General features: G+C 49.6%; 1 protein-coding gene across 4 annotated transcripts in view; it reads right to left on the reverse strand.

Annotated features, from left to right (window-relative positions):
* Positions 1-1,431: 1,431 nt before the first annotated feature.
* Positions 1,432-20,180, reverse strand: part of SLC2A4RG (SLC2A4 regulator) — a 32,164-nt gene continuing 13,415 nt past the window's right edge. For 3 of the 4 annotated variants that reach the window (XM_054979496.1, XM_054979499.1, XM_054979498.1), the window contains exons 3-9: positions 14,890-14,999; positions 12,657-12,895; positions 9,958-10,058; positions 8,771-9,062; positions 8,454-8,582; positions 7,675-7,799; positions 1,432-7,265 (exon numbers count right to left, since the gene is read on the reverse strand). In XM_054979496.1, coding sequence (XP_054835471.1) covers positions 7,154-7,265; positions 7,675-7,799; positions 8,454-8,582; positions 8,771-9,062; positions 9,958-10,058; positions 12,657-12,895; positions 14,890-14,999 — 1,108 coding nt within the window. In that variant the 3' untranslated portion in view covers positions 1,432-7,153. The remainder of the gene's footprint in view (positions 7,266-7,674; positions 7,800-8,453; positions 8,583-8,770; positions 9,063-9,957; positions 10,059-12,656; positions 12,896-14,889; positions 15,000-20,180) is intronic. The other variant, XM_054979497.1, reaches the window with a different exon arrangement.

Here is a 20,180-nt window from a genome sequence, read left to right on the forward strand (position 1 = left end):
TACTGCACCAAAACCCCACCCTTCTGTGATGTCACTTTCAAGACACTCCCCCAAACCCACCTTTTCATCTGAAGTCACTTCAATGCATCGTCGACTCTCAAACATCTGACATTTATTCTATGTGGCTCTTACATTAAGCAAGTTTGGCCACCCCTGCTTTAGAGGGTTTTTTAATTGTACCCTGTTATAGAAACAGTAAAGACGACCTTTCAACAACCCTGAACAGGATAAGGGCTGGGTCTGTATCAGTTCTAAAACAAGGTGTCTTCTCCAACCATGATCTGAGGCATCCTAAACACTATCCTTGCCCCTTAAAATAAAACCTATTGAATCAAAGCAAATCCTTGGCAATGGAAGTGTGTTTGAAACCAAGTTGGAGGAGATACCTTGTATCAGATAACCACTTCCACACCGTAAGAAAAAACCAACTGAAGCCGCTGAACCCACAAAGACAAAGAGACAAGGTTTTCTTGGAAAAAATTTTTTTTTTCTGAATATATGATAAAGCCTCTCAATTTGATTGGCACACTTACTCTGATACAAAAGGACACCTGAGCACAGCACACGCGCCCCCCCTCCCCATGGGCAAGCACACAGCCAGTACAGGAAGCATCACCCCCCAAAGTTGTAACATCACAGAAGAAAAGTTTTTCCTTAAAGGGGCTATCAAGTGCTTAGAAGAGCCTGGGCCATGACATACCGATTCGGTATTCTCGCTTCCTATCACCTATCACCCGCCCCAGTTCTAGTCTGGTCGCTTCCCCTTACGTTAATTCATGGGGAAAAAATACCCCCACCCCCCACCCCCGTGGCAGTGCTTAGGAATGCTTTCGGTTGCCATTTTTACAAAATGTTTTTAAAGGATCTTGCAGAATTTCCCACTAAAATCATTACAGGGGGACATTCTCATACGGAACAGGTGCGGCCTGCTCAAGTTCCCCAGACCCAAATCTAGACTTTGGCACACCTACAGAATTGTAGTCGAGGAGGGTAAACATTTTGCCCATGGTTTTCCACACCAGGGAAAACTGATTATTTGTGTTATTAAGCTGCAGGGGAGAAATACATTCCACGCTGCAATTCAAACCCTAAATGCAGACACTCAATAATTTGCACTGCCCACTGGCATAAAAAGGGGCACTGGCTTCAATCTGGAGGCTTATCCTAAGGGAGCAGAGAATCAGAATTTGTGCAGTAAATAGATTCCAGCTTCCCACCGTCCGGGAAACAGATTGAACTTCCTCACTTCAAAACCTCAGAAGGCAGCCATTTCTGCTCTAAATTATGTGCACCATGCGGACGGCAGGTGGAAACTCTGTTTCCACCCAGCCTGATTCACAGCATGGAATGGGCATGGCTTGATCTTCCTGTGACACAGCAGCCAACCGGCTCTTGCACCACTAAAAAGCTGGTCAAGAGGCAGCCGAATGAGGGAGATGTGCTATTTCTTCCAAGTGATCCTAAATCACCCGATTGATACCCGTGGCAATGCACAAAAAACAAACTTGTAATTAAAAGCACAGGGGCACAGAAGGCACACTTGGAGGCCCGGCCCTGCAAAGGCCTCTTTGGAAGAAAGCTTCCATGCTAGGAAGCGTCCTTTTTCTGATTTGCCCACAGCTCTTGACTGCAGAGGAAGCCGTATGGGAAAGAAGTGGTGAGACCTTCCCTCGTTTAAGCCTCACCCAGCTGAATGGCAGCAGCTGCACCAGGCAGAGAGGGAACTTTCAGTGCCGGTTCCTTGGGAAAGGCCTTCTCCTGACCCCTGCACCTTCTAGACAAAAGGATGGTTGGTCAGCAAGAGTAAGGGTCTGCTTCTAGCCGCAATCCCTTCTCAGCAGACTAAGTCGACAGTCAGACTCTGAACTTTGCCAAGCCCCGACTGATCCCTCGACAGATCTTTTACAAGCTGATCCACACAAGCTGCAGAATGAGTGGGCAACCCCAGAACAGCAGAGGGACTGCAGGAGATACTTTTTTCCCCTGCAAGCGTATGTGAAGACTCCCTGCACATAAAGTCTAGGTCATAAGGAAAAACAGATTTAGCAGAGCTCCTTTTCTACATGCAGGGAGAGTCTCTTTTTTTTTACAAGCAAGGGAGCATTCTTAAAGATGGACTCCACCTGCCATCCCATATACCATCTCACTCTACTATTGAACTCTGCCCCACGAGTAAATTCAGCCTCCCAGTGGAATGTCTGAAGTTTGGTGAATCGCAACAGTTCCCTGTCGAATGACGTTAGTGCCTTAAAACTCAGTATTGATCAGCACCAAAATGCAGTTCTCAGAGTTCAACACCGAAGGGACAAAAAGCGTTGTCAAGCCTTCCAAAAATTTAGCAGGATGCTCAGCGCGAGGTCTGTGAATGTCAATGTTCTCCAACTATCAGACATTCCTGCTGAAATAAAGCGCATTTATTACAATGGACCACCAAGGATCCACGTAAAGTGAATTAATACTCATCACCCAGGTTGACTCGACAACAAGCCAGCTAAGACTCTCTCACCCCTAACAGGTGGGCCCTCGCTAGGCTTCCATGACCAGCTTGCCGATCCTTTTGTGCATGCCAACTGGAACACGAATTAAAAAGCTGACCCAGAGAGGGACACGCCCGCTCACCTAAACTCGGAAACTGTCGCTTTGGGTTTGTTTTTTTTAAACTGAGCTCGTGACATTTGTTGCGGGACAAAAATACCAGTCAGTAAACATCTCAGACTTGCCATGAAATCAAACGGCAAGCATTTTAGTCGACCCAAGCCGGGTTCCCAAAGTCTGAGATATCGTCCTGTGCGCATCCGTCTTTTCCAACGAAAATCTTTTGGATCTCTCAATATTTAACAGCTTTCTTGTGGCACTGCCGAAATCTGGAAGGAAAGTCGCTTATTGAGCCTCCTGCCCCCAAGAGGGAACTAAGTCTCCTCAAAGGGACACACCTACTCAACAAGTAACTGCTGGAGCAGCCCAGCTCGTAAGCACCGATTCACTTTTTGGGGCGGGGCGGCTTGCTCCCCACCATTAGCGGAAAGGGAACGGCATCCCTTCCAAGGCCTGTACTGCTGCCAGCAGAGGAGGGCCCAGAAAGGGATCGGCACACCCCCCCTTGCTCAGGGCAACAAAATACCATGAATTAGATCTGCTTTTTATCAGATGGTAAAATTTGGCTCTGCAGATTAACGGACACTCCCCGATTTCTCCAGAGGATTTTCTCGCTCTCTTTTTGGCTGCACTTCTATTTTTTTAAAAAAGTAAACGTACACCCTTTAAGTACCCAACTTAAATATACTTTTTATTCTGTGGGGGGGAAACACAGGATTGCCAACTTTTTAGCCAGTACCTGCTCCAGCACTTTTAACAGCCACATACTCTGGAGTCTGCAGAGCCAACGGCAAGAACCGAAGCTTCTCCCCACAATGCAGGAAAAGCTTCACCTGCTGCCGAGCGAGCTGATTTTCCAGGCACAGGAGCAGGTCCAAGGATTTATCTTGGTCAGCTGACAACCCAAGAAGGGGTTTTGGCTTTAATTCCATTTCTCACCATAGGCATTTCAGTCACCCTTAATCATCTGTCCCAACCTCAAGTATGGGGGAAGACCAGAGTTCGAGAAAGGCCAAAAGTCAGTATGATGCCCATCCTTTAAAGCTGTTCACTGTAGAAGGTGGCTTAGAGGGATAGCTGTGTCGGGCTGCAGAAGAACAGCAGGGTCTGAGTCTAACGGCAACTCAAGAGACCGACAAGATTTTCAGAGTCTAAGCTTTTGAGAGTCAAGAGCTCCCACTGAAGAAGGGACCTCTGACTCTCAAAAGCTTACACTCTTGAAAATCTTGTTGTTCTCTGAGTTGCCACTAGACTCGGACCCTGCTATTTTACTGTAGAAGCCATTGTTCCAATTCTTCATTTCAGACTTTTTTCCATTCACACACTCCAAGGCTACAACCGGGCTGAGCTGAGAGGAGGGGGGAGTGCCCTGCACTCCCTTTGCTGTTCTACCTCCAGCCACAAGGTGGCAGTCCATTAAAATGGGATAGCCCTGCCACGCATGGTCAGCAGTCTCACATAAAAATGTACTGCTGGACTGTACCAGTTCACATTGAAGTGTGCGTATGGGGGGGGGGGGTCATTCTTAAATGTTTCCCTACTTCAGAAAATGGGCGCGTTCTATGCTAGCCTTTCCCTGCCGTGCTTTGGGCAGCGTGGAAGATAAATCCCGCTCACCCCACAACGAAGAGCTTCACGTGGTATCGCTCAGCTGAACCACCTGACTCTTACGAGCATGTGTTTCAGCCCACTCAGCCCATTTCCAATGGGATCACAGCCTTCCTCTCCCATCATTAGGCCTGCTTGTTTTAAAAAACTTTTAATATAAACCCGCCCACCCGTGCTTTTGTGCCAAATTCCAAGTTTTTTTTAAACAAATCAATCTTCCCAAAAAACACACACACGTTGTTTGCTATGTAGGATGATCCCAATATTTACTCAGAATTAAGCCCCCCAGTTCAATGGGACTTACTCTTAAGCAAATGTGTACATAGGATTGCAACTTTAGCCTCCAAAAGGCTACTCTGAACAGGGAGGGGGGTGCTGAGTAGGGAAGGGCTGATTATCTTCCAACATGAATGCTCGCGAGGACTTTGTCCAGCTCTTGCTGTGGCCAAAAGTTTGAACTGGGGGAGTGGGGGTAGATACTGCCTCTCTCCACAGCCAGTGCAAGTTTGCTTACAGGGAGAGAGAGAGATAACAGAGGGGGAAATGTCACGCATTGTGGGAAATGTAGCTCTCTGTATGAACCAACCTACTTACTGGGAGCAAAACAAAAAAATGGGAGAGGGGGACACTTAGGAAGCCCCAACTAAAAACACCAACTTTGCTTCGGTTCCATTTCTCTGAAGGACCCAAAATTGGTCCTCCTCCCGGCCGGTCGTAGTGCAAAGAGCAGAGATCCAATCAGGCACTTTCTGGCACGTGCTCCCGAAACTGATCAGCCTCCTTTTTTTAAAAGAATAAGGCCAACGGGCACAGCCCGCCCACAACATCCCATGGGAAAATTTCCCCCAGGAAGCGCTGACCAGCCACGCATGAGCTCCTGCGCACCTTCCATTCATTCAGGGAAGCTTTTGCTCCTGGTGGATTGTGCAAAAAAACCAGCCGTTTTCCCCCCACTGACGGCCGTATCTTAAGATTGCCATTATTAGCTTCCCGTTCTTCAGCTGGCTGAGTTTTAGACATGTGAAAGGTCGAGGCAAACTTTACAATTAAAACCTTAGGGGGATTTGTTTACAGAGACCAGCTGAGTTTTGGCTTGTTACCGAAATAATTTCAAAACAGCCTGCCTAGTGATGGAATAGGACAATGTCTGAAGAACATCAACAGGTTTTTAACATATTGGGGGCGGGGGGAGGAATCCTAGAGGGGTCCTTTCCCCCAATTAAAATGTTTAGGGCACAAGAAAGTGTCTCCTGGGATGCCTCCCACGTATTTCCCATTTCTTGCAAGGGTCTCGATGCAGAAGTGCTTCCCCCACAGGCTTGTGCTCCCTCCAGCCCCATATCCAAGAATGATACTGGATAGACTCCATTTAAAGCCACAGCACCTTTTGGACACATTGCGGGTACTGGAGATCCTGCCCCTCCCCCACATGCACACGGTACAGTTTAAGTGCACAACAGGTCAACACTGCTGGATACCAAACTCTCCACCATGAACCTTCAATCCCCACCCCAAAAAGCAATGAAAGAGGAGACTCAGCATTTTCAGACATAAGAGCAAGAGCAAGTTAAAGGACAGCATTCACGTTCAGCATTTGGCAAGCTTCCCAAATATGAAAGTCAGACTTTAAAAAAAAAAAGAATCCTGATTTTGAAATTCAAATTTGTCACGAAATGGCAAAAAGTTGAGTTTTGCCACCGAAAATGTCCGACTTTGCCATCCTGAAGCAGTCCCAAGACAGATCTGGTGCTCGTCTTGTTTTCCTACCGGCGTTAAACTTAAGAGAATGTGGAAGTCACCGCTGGAAGGGGAAAGCGCCCCTTTGTGTAGTCGGGGGAATTTGGAAAGCAAATCCACTCCGGATCGCTAGGGAAAGGACCCCGTTCTTTCCCATGCATAGCTTATTCCTTGCAACAGACCGAGAGAATCCCATCATACCAGATGGAGCCACTTTTATCCAAAGGCAAAAGTCTCAACGTTTCCTATAGCAGGGCCATCTTCGGCAGGCCCCACAGGGAAGAAGCCGGGGGAGTGTGTGTACAAATGACGAGAGACAGAAAGCCGGGATTCCAGGAGCACAGGATAGCTTCTCCCCACCACGTGTCTCGGATCAAATGTGGCACCTTTAAAAGAAAGATCTTTCTGTTCACGAAACTCTTACTGCTGCGAATACCTGAAGAGGTTTTAGGGAAGGAGGCGACGGAGGGAGAGAGCGTTTCTTTTCCTTCGAACACCAGCTTCGTCAGTCATTGTTTGCCAAAGCAAAAAGAAACGCCCAAGAAAACAAGAGAGGGAGATTTCATGCTCCCCGTTGCGGAACCGTCTGCTTTCCTCTCCTCCCAAGGCCCAACAAGCAGCTGCTTGCTCGGCTTCTCTCGGCTCTTTGGATCATCCTTCATGTGGGAACTTCCCAACACGAGGGCATCGCCGGACCTCCCCGGTCTAAGGGAAGGCTGAGAGGCACCGAAGAGGAGCAGAGGTAAAGGGGAGAGGGGGAGAACAGCACAGAAATAGCTTATTCCAAAGGGAAACTCCATATTCACATGTGCAGGCGGACTAAGATGCCGGAAACCCGAGGAAAGCCGGGAGGGGTGGGGGAGGCAGGCAATTCAAAACAAAAACAAAAAAAAAACACAAGCTTAGAAGCTTCCAATTTTGGGCTTCGGAAACCCCGAGCGGCTCTCTAAATAGGCCGCAGGGATAGGGGAGGGCCAGCGGTGCTCTCGTCCTCCTTCCGCGCATCCGAACAGCTGCATCACCACAGTCCAGTCCATATCAGATGCTCTTTTTTTCCTGAGCCAAGGCACAGACGCGAGCCCCCACATCGGGTGGGGGCGTTGCCAGGGAGGCGGGTGAGTGGACGGACAGGGAGGTCAGGCTCGAAGGCACCAAGTGCAAAACACTCCACCGGGACCAAGCGTGGCAGCCAGCGTCCCGTGGAAGGGGCCACTCAGTCGACGAAGCGCTGGCAAGCCTTCTTCCAGCGGCAGGCAGTGCACCACATGCTGCGGTTCTCCATCCCGTACACCTTGCGGCACTTCTTGGCCTCACCGCGTGGCTTCCTACGGAAGGGAGGAAGAAGAAGCCGCTCAGGCGGACCGGAGAGCAGTGGCTTTGCCATCGCTCTTTCCCATCTTTTATCCCACCCTGCACCACACCAGTAGCTCCATTAGCCTCACAACCACCCTGTGAAGTAGGCGAGGCTGAAAGAGAGAGACCCAAACTCATCCCAAGAGTTTACCAGCAGAGTTGCAGATCTAAACACAGATTCTACTATAACCCTCTAACCACTACACCACACCGTTGAAGAGAGAGGCTGAACTTCTACCAACCAACGGGCAATTTTTGCTCATAGAAGGCGCATTAGATTTATGAAAATGTGCCCTTTTTTTTCTATCTGCAAACTTGGTGAAGTCAGGTTGTGGGACTGCAGGGGTGGGGGTGGGGGTAATAAACACAGAGACAACTCACCTAGTGCCAGTTGTAGGCTTTGGCATGGAAGGGGGCACTAAGGGATGTCCTTTGGCAATTGGCATGGGAGACACCTGTGGGCGCCTCTCTCCTACATCAGCTGGCCGGATGGGAGTTAAGCAGCCCTGGCGGAAGAAGGGAAAACAACCATTCATGAAAACAGTTTCCATTGCACTGCCTAAGAGTCTCTCTACACGAGGCATCTGACACATGAAGAATACATATTGGGAGATGCAATTTAGTCAGGAAGGGTAGTTTGAAAAGACAGCTGGCAGCAGGGCAAAGGCTTTGCTATACACTGGAGCTGTGTGAAGGGGCTGTGAAATGCCAGAAGGGAAATTTCAGCCCATTCTAACCTCTACAGATCCAAAACCGGCTCTAGAAGGCAGCTACAGCCCATTTCCATTCCTTGCTGCCCTCTGGTTACCATCCCATACAGTTTTAGACTGGAGAGGTGAAATTGATAGAGCCTTCTAAGAGGCAAAGATGAAATTGACAAACCCAATGAGGAGCAATCTCTGGCAGTTCTGTCTTTTTAAACTATGCTTCCCAGCTAACATTGTGTCTCCTGACACTTGACCAACATGTGCCGAGGCTGCCTGGCTGGCAATCTGGCAGCAGCGGCACAGGCCACTCTGGAATCATCTGCTAACACCAATCTGAACCAATTCCAAGGTATAATTTTAAAATGAAAAGACCCAAAACATGCTAAATGCACTTTTAAAGTCAGCTGCCTCATGCCGAATGATAACTGGGGGGAGGGGGCAGCAGATACTTACTGAGGGGCTTTTAAAAAGAACCGGGGGCAATGGAGGTGGAAAAAGGGAGGGCTGCTGCCAGGCTATGCTGATTTCCATTCCCGGGGGTGGAGATTTCAGGTCGGCCTGGAGGCCGGAAGGACCCATAGCCTGAAGTTGCAAAGAAGGAGACCATTTTTTAGCTCAAAGCAATGGAAGGCAACAGGGGGAGGGGGGGGTTAGACCCAGAGATTTTTGGCCTGGATCTGCACGATGAGCCTGGAATGACCATAACTCAGCTATCTATTCCCTCACCCACTAACCCACCAGCTGCATTGCAGCGCTGAGAGGGAACTCACCTGATAGGCATGGTCAGTTTGGATATGGCACAAGCTGGTGGGTGCTGATTGGCTCAGGATAGTCGTAGCTGCCGACAGGTTCAGGGGAGACACCATGGGAGCCTCCGGCTTCACTGGAACTGGCGGGACCGCCTGTGCCTCCTCGAGGATGGGGAAGGCTGGAGGCACTGAGGAGGTGGGAGAGACGGGAGTCAGGCTGGACAGGCCGTCCGTGAGGGAGTCCACGTTGATGTCCAGCTCGGTGTAGTAGAAATCTTCCTCCCCGTCGCTCTGGTCCAGGTCTGCCTTCCGTCTGGAAAGAGCAGAAAAGGTGTCAGGGAGGGTTAGGGTTAAATATTTTACATCAGCCAGCAGAAGGGGGGTGGGAGTTGATATAATTTATTTTATTTATTTACATGATTTAAAGTCTGCTTTTCTCACTAAGACTCAAGGCAGATTACACAGCGTGCGTCGGCACAGTCAATTCCACAGACATTTCAATAAACATGTAATATCGATGCAAGTTTGCAAAGATTTAAAAACTAAGATGCTCATCAGTTTCTCCCTTATTCAGTCAGACCGTCCTGCACAGGCTCCTCCGACGGGCATCACCCCAGAGTCTTTCCTGGCTGGGCTTCTTCCGATATGGGCAGAGGCCTCGGCTCACTGGCAGAGCATCTGCTTGGCATGCAGAAGGCCCTCGCTTCAATCCCCACCATCTCCAGTTAGAAAGGAACGGGTAGCGGGTGGATGTGCAAGGCCACTGCCCAATGCCTGGAACGCCCCCACCACTCCACAGACGAGACTGACTTTGACAGATCAAAGGTCCATTTTGATGGATCAACAGGTCAAATTCAGTAGGGGCAGCACCATGCGTTCATGTGATCTGTCGAATGGAGATACTGGGAATCGAACTGCCAGCTCTGCCACTGAGCTCTGGCTGCTCCTTTGTTGAGGACAGCCCAAGACAGCACAACCCCTTTCTCCAGGCATCAACCTTTGCTCTTCCCCTCGGACCCAGATTACCTTCCTTGTTCCTGGCTTTAGCGGCTTCTCTGCCATCCCACCACCACTACTCTCTCCCACCCCACGTCTCACCCGTTTCCAAATACAAAATACAGCAGCCTCAGAGCGCCATCTCCTTTCCTCTTCATCTGGCCCAGCCCGACCCACTGCTGCCTGCCTGGAGACATCCTGGCCGCCCTTACCCCAGGTGGGTGGTCCTGATATGTTTCTGCATGCCAGAGGAACTGCTCAGCACCTTCCCACAGTTCTTCCATAGGCACTTGAACATCACCTTGGTGGAGTTCTGCAAGAGAAGAGCAGACAGCCCAGACCTTATTGACCCTGCCATGGGGACCCGGGGCCAGGAGCAGCCGCAAACCAAGGCTCTTAAAGACCCAGATGAATTCACACAACTGTTTCTTAGGTATAGCGGGTTGACTGAGAGCCAAAACACACGAGAAGAAATACCCAGGTTCAGCACGTGTTCTCTTACCTCAAGGTTTGCCGGGATCTGTAGGCGTCCTGGAAGCTTAAAGTTTAGCATTTACAGAGCAGCAGGAAGGGAAATACAGGCGCCTGTATTTCCCTTCCCCTTCCTGCTGCTCTGTAAATGCTAAACTTTAAGCTGCCAAGACACCTACACTTCCCAACAAACCTTGAGGTAAGAGAACAAGTTTAGCATTTACAGAGCAGCAGGAAGGGGAAGGGAAATACAGGCGCCTGTATTTCCCTTCCTGCTGCTCTGTAAATGCTAAACTTTAAGCTTCCAGGACACCTACACTTCCCAACAAACCTTGAGGTAAGAGAACAAGTTTAGCATTTACAGAGCAGCAGGAAGGGGAAGGGAAATACAGGCACCTGTATTTCCCTCCCTGCTGCTCTGTAAATGCTAAACTTTAAGCTTCCAGGACGCCTACAGATCCCGGCAAACCTTGAGGTAAGAGAACACGTGCTGAACCGGGGTATTTCTTCTCGTGTGTTTTGGTTGTGAGACAATTTGGAGTTTGGTGCTCAACCAAGAAATGTGGCAGAAACCCCTTAACAAAAATCCCAGAACCAGTCACTTTATGACGCTCTGTCACAGACTCTGTTAATGGTATACAATGCAGAATAGCAGGCCTGAGAATTTCAGCAAACATATATTTGTTTATTGCGGTGTCAGCGTGGCCCCCTGTTCCATCCTTGAGAAAGACCGTTGATAAGCTTCACGCCCAGACTAAATCTCAGAAAGAGTGGAACAAACAGAACACCATTTTGAAACAATTATTCATGGGAAAATTGCCATCAATGTACAGAGGTGTCTTTATCACATCGTGTTGAGACAAATTAGATGGTTTTAATACGGTTATGCGAGGTTCACATAACTGGACATATACAAGGTAGCCACACCCTAAAAAACCCTGAATCTCTCAGATTTTGGTTGTGTGAGACTATCTTTCTGAAAGCGCTTTCTTGAAAATCTTATGGCGTGGGCTTTCGGGGACCACAGATCTCTTTGTCAGATGCATCTGGCAGGGAGAGCTGTGGTTATCGAAGGCTCATACTGCATTGGAATTGGATGGTCTAGCTGTTTGGCTGCTACAAACTAACAGGGCAAACTCCTTTGAAGCCAACTGATCCACACACCAAAAGGAGATGTTTACATATACTAGCAAAGGAATGTTTTGGTTGCACCCTCCCCCCCTAATTGCCTCTTCTCTCTCCTCCCCCCCTCCTCCCTCCTCTTCTATATTTGACCAGTTTCTGTACCATGCATCTGACGAAGAGAACTTGATTCTCGAAAGCTTATGCTACAATAAAATTGGTTAGTCTTAAAGGTGCTACTGGACTCTTTTTGATTTTGCTACCACAGACTAACACGGCTAACTCCTCTGCATCTAGTTTCTACGTGTTTGTTTTAAAATAGTAAAGACTCCAGTAGCACCTTTAAGACTAACCAACTTTTATTGTAGCATAAGCTTTCGAGAGCCACAGCTCTCTTCATCAGATGCATCGTCAGCTTTCGAGAACCACAGCTCTCTTCGTCTGAGAACTATTTTGTTTTAAAAGGAAAACTTTCCCCACGGGAAGGATAATTTCCTGTGTCAACTCTGTCAAGTAGCCATGAAGGAAGAGCAGTCCCATATATACCAGAAAGGCACAGATGTTGCAAGCCCAGATCTAAGAACAAGCTTAAGGTATAGAAGGGAAGATGTCAGTCAAACATTAGGAGATGCTCCCAGTAGAACCAGTTCGTGGGGAGGAAAAGGTTGGTGAGCTCTCACCAGAGATCTTCCAACTCGATGATTTCAAAACTCATACCTTGGAAATGGTTTTTAAGGTGCTATTGGACCTAAATCTTGCTCTTCAACTGCAGACTAACACAGCTACCCACCTAAAAATATCTTCTTTTAAAGGATGTCACTGAATTTTTGGTTTTATGCTCCCCCCGCTGTGGTTTTGACCTCCTGAATTTTTAATGCTTTTAGGAATTTGATATTTTAAACTACGGTTTTGTCACTTTTAAAATGTTGTTCACTGCCCCAATAAACTCATTTTTGTTGTTGTTGCGGAGTTCCTGATTTATGCCTAGTGCTCCCTGAAGCAGTTAACTCGTGGTGGGGCTGCAGGAGGAAACTCATACAGAGAACAAGAATTCTGGGAGAAGGGCGTCAGCCTAGATTTCCCACCCTGGCATGCTAGTTTTTCCTGTGTGCAGAAGATGTCCTCATACAAACAGCACTCCTGAGCTCCTGCCAGCAGTCTGCAGCGGTCCAGTCCAAACACCGGTTAACTACCTCAGTGAGAACTAAGCCAGTTTGACTACATCCGAGTTCCCGTTCCAGACACCAACATGCAGCTGTACGATGTGCCACAATGCAGATGCCCCACAGAGAGCTGAACCGTCACCCAGCCGCCTCACCTTTCTCTTCCGAGGGATGGGGTCCCCAAACAGGAAGTGAGTCGCTTCGGTCTCCTCGATGTCTGACTGCAGAGATGAAAGGAAACCGGTGGCGATGTCGGTGGACAACGGCGGTGACGGCGTTGAGGGGGTGGAGAGGTCGCTCGGGGGGTCCCAGCTCCAGTCCCCACTGTTGTTGCTGCTGCTGCTACAACTCGAAGACATGGCAGGAGCTTCCTTCCATGTGTCACAGCTCGTTTCTGCCCATACAGAAAGCCACACAAACCCGCTCAATACGATGGAAACGCACCCAACCGAAGCAACTTGTGCCAAAGACCAGCAACCAAACAGGCAGATTGGTCATCCCTCAGCTCCCCAGGGGCTACCTGGGTTGTCGTTGTTGTCTGGAATTTTTGTGGCTGAGAACAGCCCTGAAACTTTAATGGCTGAGAGCGCTCAATGGCTCCCACTGAAGAAACAGCCACCAACGGGAAACCTACCCAGGCTGTGCATGTAGAAGGCCAAATGCTGCCCTATCAGGATTCATGCTTGGCTCTGAGACTTAAAAGGTCTTGCAAAATAGAAAGGCACTAGCAACAAAGCACATTGTGGGGGGGGGGGGGGAAGACAACGGGCTCTAGAAAGGGCCAGCAGGCCGGGCCGGGCATTGACCCCTCCCCCACGCCCCGATCCCAGCCGGGGAGGATGGGTGGACAGGCCGAGCATGGCCGCCTCCCTCTCCCCCTGATTCTAGCCTAAGAGGTTTGCTGCCAGTGGCACGGGCCTCCAACGGCTGCAGAGGCAGCAGGAAGGCCAGGGCTCCCTCGCGCTGCGACTCCCAGCTGGCTCCGCGGCCCCTCAGAGCCATGCTGCGCGGACAACTGACCTTTTATCCTGGCTCAGGAGCACCCGCAGTGCACCTACGCCAGGATAAGAGGTAGGTTGTCGCCAATACTGCTCTGCTTTTAGGGTTTAGGATTCTGGACGGCTGTGAGCTCAGTCTGTTAAGGCAGCTCTGTCTCTATAGCTGCAGCCATTGCTCTGCTCCAGTAACTGGCCGCAACCAAGTGGCCCAGCCTTCCACGTTCACACAAGACACTGGGAGATCTGAGGGCCGTCAAGTGCCTTAACAGCACTAATAAGAACATAACTACCACCCTGTCGGATTGGACCAGGGCCACATCTAGTTCAGCATCCTCTTTCAGACGGCAGCCACCCAATTGCCCCGGAGGATTAGCCTCACAGAGTCTGAGGCCTTCTCTGAGTCCAGAGGTTTAGTAATAATGGCAGCTGCCTGCCTGCCCCACATTCAAGGATAAGAAGCTGGGGAGGGAAGGATGGGAGAAGCTCGAGTGACCAGCCCGTTATTTCTTTTTTAAAAATTGCAAGATTATTTGGTGGAATCAAGAAAGGTCCAGCCAGTCTGTGAAAACCAAAATGCTGTACTGGCAAGAGACCATCCCAGGGGACACCTGCTAAGCCATCTGCGAACGAGAGCTTCTGGATTAGGCAACAGACCTCTCCCACCTCAGAGCAGCCTCGCCGCCTCAGGCCCATTCTGCCTCAGAGCAGCCTCCTCAACTCAGGCCTCTCCTGCCTCAGAGCGGCCTCCCCCAGCCTCAGGCATCTCCTACCCCCACCTCAAAATGGCCTCCCACCCTCAGGCCTCTCCTGCCTCAGAGCGGCCTCCCCCACCCTCTGGCCTCTCCTACCCCCACCTCAGAATGGCCTCCCACCCTCAGGCCTCTCCTGCCTCAGAGCAGCCTCCCCCAGCCTCAGGCATCTCCTACCCCCACCTCAGAATGGCCTCCCACCCTCAGGCCTCTCCTGCCTCAGAGCGGCCTCCCCCACCTCAGAATGGCCTCCCACCCTCAGGCCTCTCCTGCCTCAGAGCGGCCTTCCCCCAGCCTCAAGCCTCTCTTTCCTCTGGCCTCTCCCACCCCTACCTCAGAATGGCCTCCCACCCTCAGGCCTCTCCTGCCTCAGAGCGGCCTCCCCCAGGCTCAGGCCTCTCCTACCTCCACCTCAGAATGGCCTCCCACCCTCAGGCCTCTCCTGCCTCAGAGCGGCCTTCCCCCAGCCTCAGGCCTCTCCTTCCTCTGGCCTCTCCCACCCCTACCTCACAATAGCCTCCCCACCTCAGGTCTCTCCCACCCCCATCTCAGAACAGCCTCCCTGCCGCAGAGTGGCCTCCCCCAGCCTCAGGCCTCTCCTGCCCCTGCCTCAGAGCGGCCTCCTTGCCTCAGGCCCTTACCTGCACCGAAGCCGCTAGGTGGGTTGTTCAGCACAACAGGGCTGGTGGACAAACTGGTGAGGACCGCAGCCGCCATCACCTCGTCAATTCCTGCCTTCTCTGGGAGCTTCCTGAGGGGCGGAGAGAACTTGCGTGAAGAGCACTGTCTTAATTAAATTCGCACCCACAGCCCACCTTGGTTGCCCAAGAAGAGTTCACCGCAGAAGCCTCCAGCAGAACAGTCGCCACCAAGAATGGTGCTGAAGTCTGCAAAAACCTCAAGATCCATCCCCAAAATCCTCAGCCAAAGAAATCATGATGTAATCCCTCCCTGCCAAGGGTCCAAAATTATGAAGCAGAAGGTGTATGGACCCAACAGACGGTTGTCAGATTGGTAGCATTGGCAGAGACTGTTCCCACATTTAATTGCATTTTTAAAAATGTTTCTAGTCCTCAAGGTTATTGAGATTCACTGGAAAACGTGCAGGCAAAAGGACCGAGAAGATAAGACTTTCCGCAGGCCCATCACTTCCACCCCTCCTCATGGGCCCTCTTAATTCCACTAAAGATAAAGGTAGTCCCCTGTGCAAGCACCAAGTCATTGCTGACCCATGGAGGGACATCACATAAGGACGTTTTCTTGGCAGACTTTTTGTTACGGGGTGGTTTGCCACTGCCTTCCCCAGTCATCTACACTTTACCCCCAGGAAACTGGGTACTCATTTTACCGCCCTCGGAAGGATGGAAGGCTGAGTCAACCTTCAGCCGGCTATTTGAACCCGGCTTCCGCCAGGATCAAACTCCAAGTCATGAGCAGAGCTTGGGCTGCAGTACTGCAGCTCACCACTCTGCGCCACAGGGCTCCTTCTTAATTCCATTGGCCTCCTTTAAACCAGCTGTTTCATCCCCGAAAATCAACGCAAGAGCCCCATACTGAACTTAAAACAGAACATGCAAATGTGTGTATATTATCCCGAGGAGGCACCTATGCATAAACAGGACCGATGCACACACAAAAAAAGTTCAGAGAATACAAGATATCTGTGTTCTCTTCCGGGACTTCCTTGGCACGTGGTACAGACAGCTTGGAACAGCCACAAACAGATCAGCCCTTCTCGCTGCTAATGCACTGGTTTAACCAAAGGCCGACTGGCTGGCACGGTGCCCACGCAGCCAACCGAAGCCAGGCACTCTTCCCCAAACGCCACTAAATAAGTAACTTTGAGAAAGACAGGAAGGAATCAGCAAGTTGGAAGAGATAAAAGCAACGCAGAAAAAAAAGCATCTCTTGAGTTGAAGAAATTCAGCAGAACCAGCACATGCACTCAGACCGAAGGGCTGCACACAGTGAAGTGTTTTCACCTCCCCTCCCTAGTTCACAGTGGGAGACTTGCCACCAAGAATGCACACAGGTGTGCCCATCTGGCCTACTTCGTACAGCGAGGATGCCAGGCCGTGTCGTGGCATCCCTGGAGGGCTGAGAGCAAACTCACTCAACATGTCCGGACACGCCGAGCAACTTGCTTCAAAGAACAGTGCCCTCCAAGTACAGACAAGGCCCAGGTTGAAGAAGGAACCAGTTCAGCAGCTAAACCTTGAAGCTTTGAAAAAGCTCTAATTCTATTCTTGTTTGAAGTGGGTGGAGGTAACATTCAGTCCACTTTCTGCCAGGCCCCCAATTTCACAGAAACCAAACTGGGCTGGAAAACCAGATGAAACTTTTGTATTTCACCAACCACCACCTCGCTGTCCTTGACTTCCGGGAAGCAAAGCCCCGGGCCCGAGAACTGCCACCAGCTCCAGATAACTCTGTTCCTACACAGCCCACCTTCAAACAGTAGAAAAGAGAAAGAGTCCGGTAGCACCTATAAAAAGACTAACAAAATCTGTGGTAGTGACTAACAACTTTTGTTAGTCACTACCACAGATTTTGTTAGTCTTTTTATATGATGTTTTTTCTACAAAGATAGAAAGTAGGAAGGGATGAAGAAGTAGATAAAAGAGTAGAAAGGGAAACGAGAAAATTATACAAACTTTCATTAGGCTTGCTTATATCCACATTCTAGTTCTCCAAGTCTTTATCCTAACACAACTTTGACTGTGAATTCTAATGTTTCTTACAGTGTTGCCTTATTATTGCATTTTAGTCTCTATATTTGTTCTTTATCCACTTGTAAAAGGGGTTTCAGGAAACAGAAAAGCCTTCTTCCATTTGTCCTTTCATTAATGAAGTTAATTTGTCCATTTCTGCAGTTTCCATTAGATTTTGTTAGTCTTATAGGTGCTACAGGACTCGCGCTTTTCTACGGCTACAGAAGGCTAACATGGCTACCCATCTTGATCCACCTTCAAACAGGCAGCCGAGTTGACAGACAGCCTGAATTCCCAAGACCTGTAAAAATTTACCCAGGGCACAGCTAGGGAGAAGAATATTCTTCACTGGACATGACTGTGTGACACAGCCTCACCCTGCCCTGTGTAGGAGATGAAAGTTCTGGAATAAAGTCAGTTTTAGGTGAGTAGCTGTGTTGGTCTGCAGTAGAACAGCAGGATTTGAGTCCAGTGGCACCTTCAAGACCGAGATTTTCAGGGTGTAAGCTTTCGAGAGTCACAACTCCTTTCTTCAGAAAGTCCATGCCATTTGGCTGTAACGGTTATAACGGCTGTGCTGTTAGAAGCGTGAACTAGTGGCAGCTGACCACGGTCTCTGGTCAAGGTCTTTTGCGTGCCAGAGTATCCGATTGTTTCGACAGGAGATATCAGCCACTGAACCCACGACGTTCCACACACAACGGAGAGGCACCCCCACTGAGCCACGGCTCCAACAGAATAAAACGGAAAGAAATACACGCAGTTCTCTGGGGCCTTTATCGATATATACAGCCAGTTCACCATGTTATCTATTTATTTATTTTATTAGATTTATATCCTGTCCTCCCCGCAAACAGGCTCAGGGGGCTAACATCAACAAAACATCAATAAATACAGGCTTTACAGCACTTAAAACTATAAATGTTATCACCAGTCACAGTAATTCAATGTTGTTATCCTCTGAACAAACAAATAACGGAGGGAAGAATGGGGCTCTGCAGAGATGAGCAGACCGGGGTGTGGGAGGAAATCATCAAGTTTAGCTCAGCCAAAAGACATCCCTGAAGAGGATCATAGAATTAGAGAGTTGGAAGGGACCTCTAGGATCATCTAGTCCAACCCCCTGCACAATGCGGGAAATTCACAAATACCTTTCCCCCCACACCCCCAGTGACCCCCCTGCCCCACACCCAAAAGATGGCAAAACACCATCAGGATCCCTAGATGAACTGCTACCTGACCCCGACGTGGCAATCAGCATTACCCTGGGTGAGTAAGAAATAGACCCCTTCACTTTCTGTATTCCCAGTCTTGAGTGGCTGGGCCTCTGCCGGCCAGGATCCTCCAAGAAGATGCAATACACTTATCTGTACGGAAATGTGCTGCTCCCCTTTCAGCCATTCCCACAGAACGGGAGCAGCTCCATCAACTGCTGCCTGCAGGAAAAGGGCACTACTCCCACCGGGACTTAGTCTCACCTGGAACATTAGCGCACTGATCACAGTGTTGTGCAATCTGCAAAGCCAGGGCTGGTGAGCCGATGTCTGCTTGGACAAGCTTATATACACATACAAATGTCATCTCGTAGACACAGGCCAGGGCTTGTCCAGGACACTAGGAAAGCGGCTGTGTGGCTGTGCAGGGTTGGGGGGAGAGAACAGAATTCGAGGTGTTCTTGGTGAATCTGAGAGCAGAACCACAAGTGACAAAAGGCACAGGTTGGACACTTGTCAGCTTCCCTCAAGTTTTGATGGGAAATGTAGGCAGCTTGGCGGAATGATGGACAAGTGACAGTTGAAAAGTCCATTGGACAGCAGTCGGAGAGCCAAGCTGCGAGACCAGGACACCTACATTTCCCATCAAAACTTGAGGGGAGCTGACAAGTGTCCAATCTGTGCCTTTTGTCACTTGTGGTTCTGCTCTGAGCCACCAAAGGCAGAATGCATTGTCCACTCACGGGTCTGCCTACTTGCTGTGTTCCCAGATCACTAGCACATAACGCAGTCTCTGACATCCTGAGCAAAATCACCTTCTTAATTTCCTGGTCCACATGGGGGCAAACTGCTAGGAAACAAGCAAAATTGGGAAGCATTTCCTCCGTGAGCCCTCTTTACAGATCACTGACATCCTCGCAGAATCACAACTCACACTCCAAGAGGTGAGCCTGGGTGCATTTATAATGTCACCCCCTTCCCCAGAAGCCCAGGAAGTGTTATTCTGTGAAGGGACCTGAGACCACCAAGAATCTCTTTTAAAGAAAATGTCAAGCACCCTCTCACAACCTCAATTCCCAGGATTTTTACAAGACAAGAGAGGCCACGATATGTTCACCAGCATGCGTCTATCCGTTCTCGCTTGCACACTCTTGTTGCAGTTCAGCGTAAACTCTTCCCCAAACTAACTGTTTATTTACCTACTAAAAGGATTGGGGGAGGACATGCAAGCTTGCATCCTATCGCCTCAACCCCTTCCCCCCAGACCCACTGCATGAAGCACCACAATCCCAAAAGACCTGTTAACCGCCAGTTGCGCAAACTCGGCACGGAAAAACAGGCTCTCAAGTTTTTCCAGCCAAGATCCTAAAACCAGGAAACACTAAGATTTCTTGGTAATATCAGTAGGGCCCCTTAAAGAATGCCCCCCTGGCAAGTTAGCCAGGCAGAGCGGACCCTCATTTCAGAAGTAGGCAAATCACAGGGGAGGGGCTGCATCCAGCTCACAGATTTTTTTATCCGGCCATCAAACTGCTTAATTATCTGTTAGGCTATCAACTCATTAATGTGCAGCATCTGTTAACAGGCCAATGCTCCCCAAAAACTGTTAGGGCCATTAAGGGAAAGAGCACACATCTGGGAGCCAGTTTGGTATAGTGGTTTAAGAGTGGTAGGACTCTAATCAGGAGAGCCGGGTTTGATTCCCCATTCCTCTGCTTGAAGCCGGCTGGGTGACCTTGGATCAATCACAGCTCTTTCAGGGCTCTCTCAGCCCCACCCACCTCACAGGGTGATTATCTTGGGGATAATAATAACACACTTTGTAAACCACTCTTGAGTGGGCGTTAAGTTGTCCTGAGGGGCAGTATATAAATCGAAATTATTACTATTGGGTCCCCACTGGCTTCTGAGGGGCTCAAGCTGGATGCTGGCTTTCCCAGCTTCCCACTGCCAGAGTCAGTCCTCCAAAGCAAACACAGACCCGGATACGACCCTCTGGCTGAAATG

Source organism: Eublepharis macularius, chromosome 5 (genome assembly GCF_028583425.1).
Source record: "Eublepharis macularius isolate TG4126 chromosome 5, MPM_Emac_v1.0, whole genome shotgun sequence".
Taxonomy (NCBI): domain Eukaryota; kingdom Metazoa; phylum Chordata; class Lepidosauria; order Squamata; family Eublepharidae; genus Eublepharis; species Eublepharis macularius.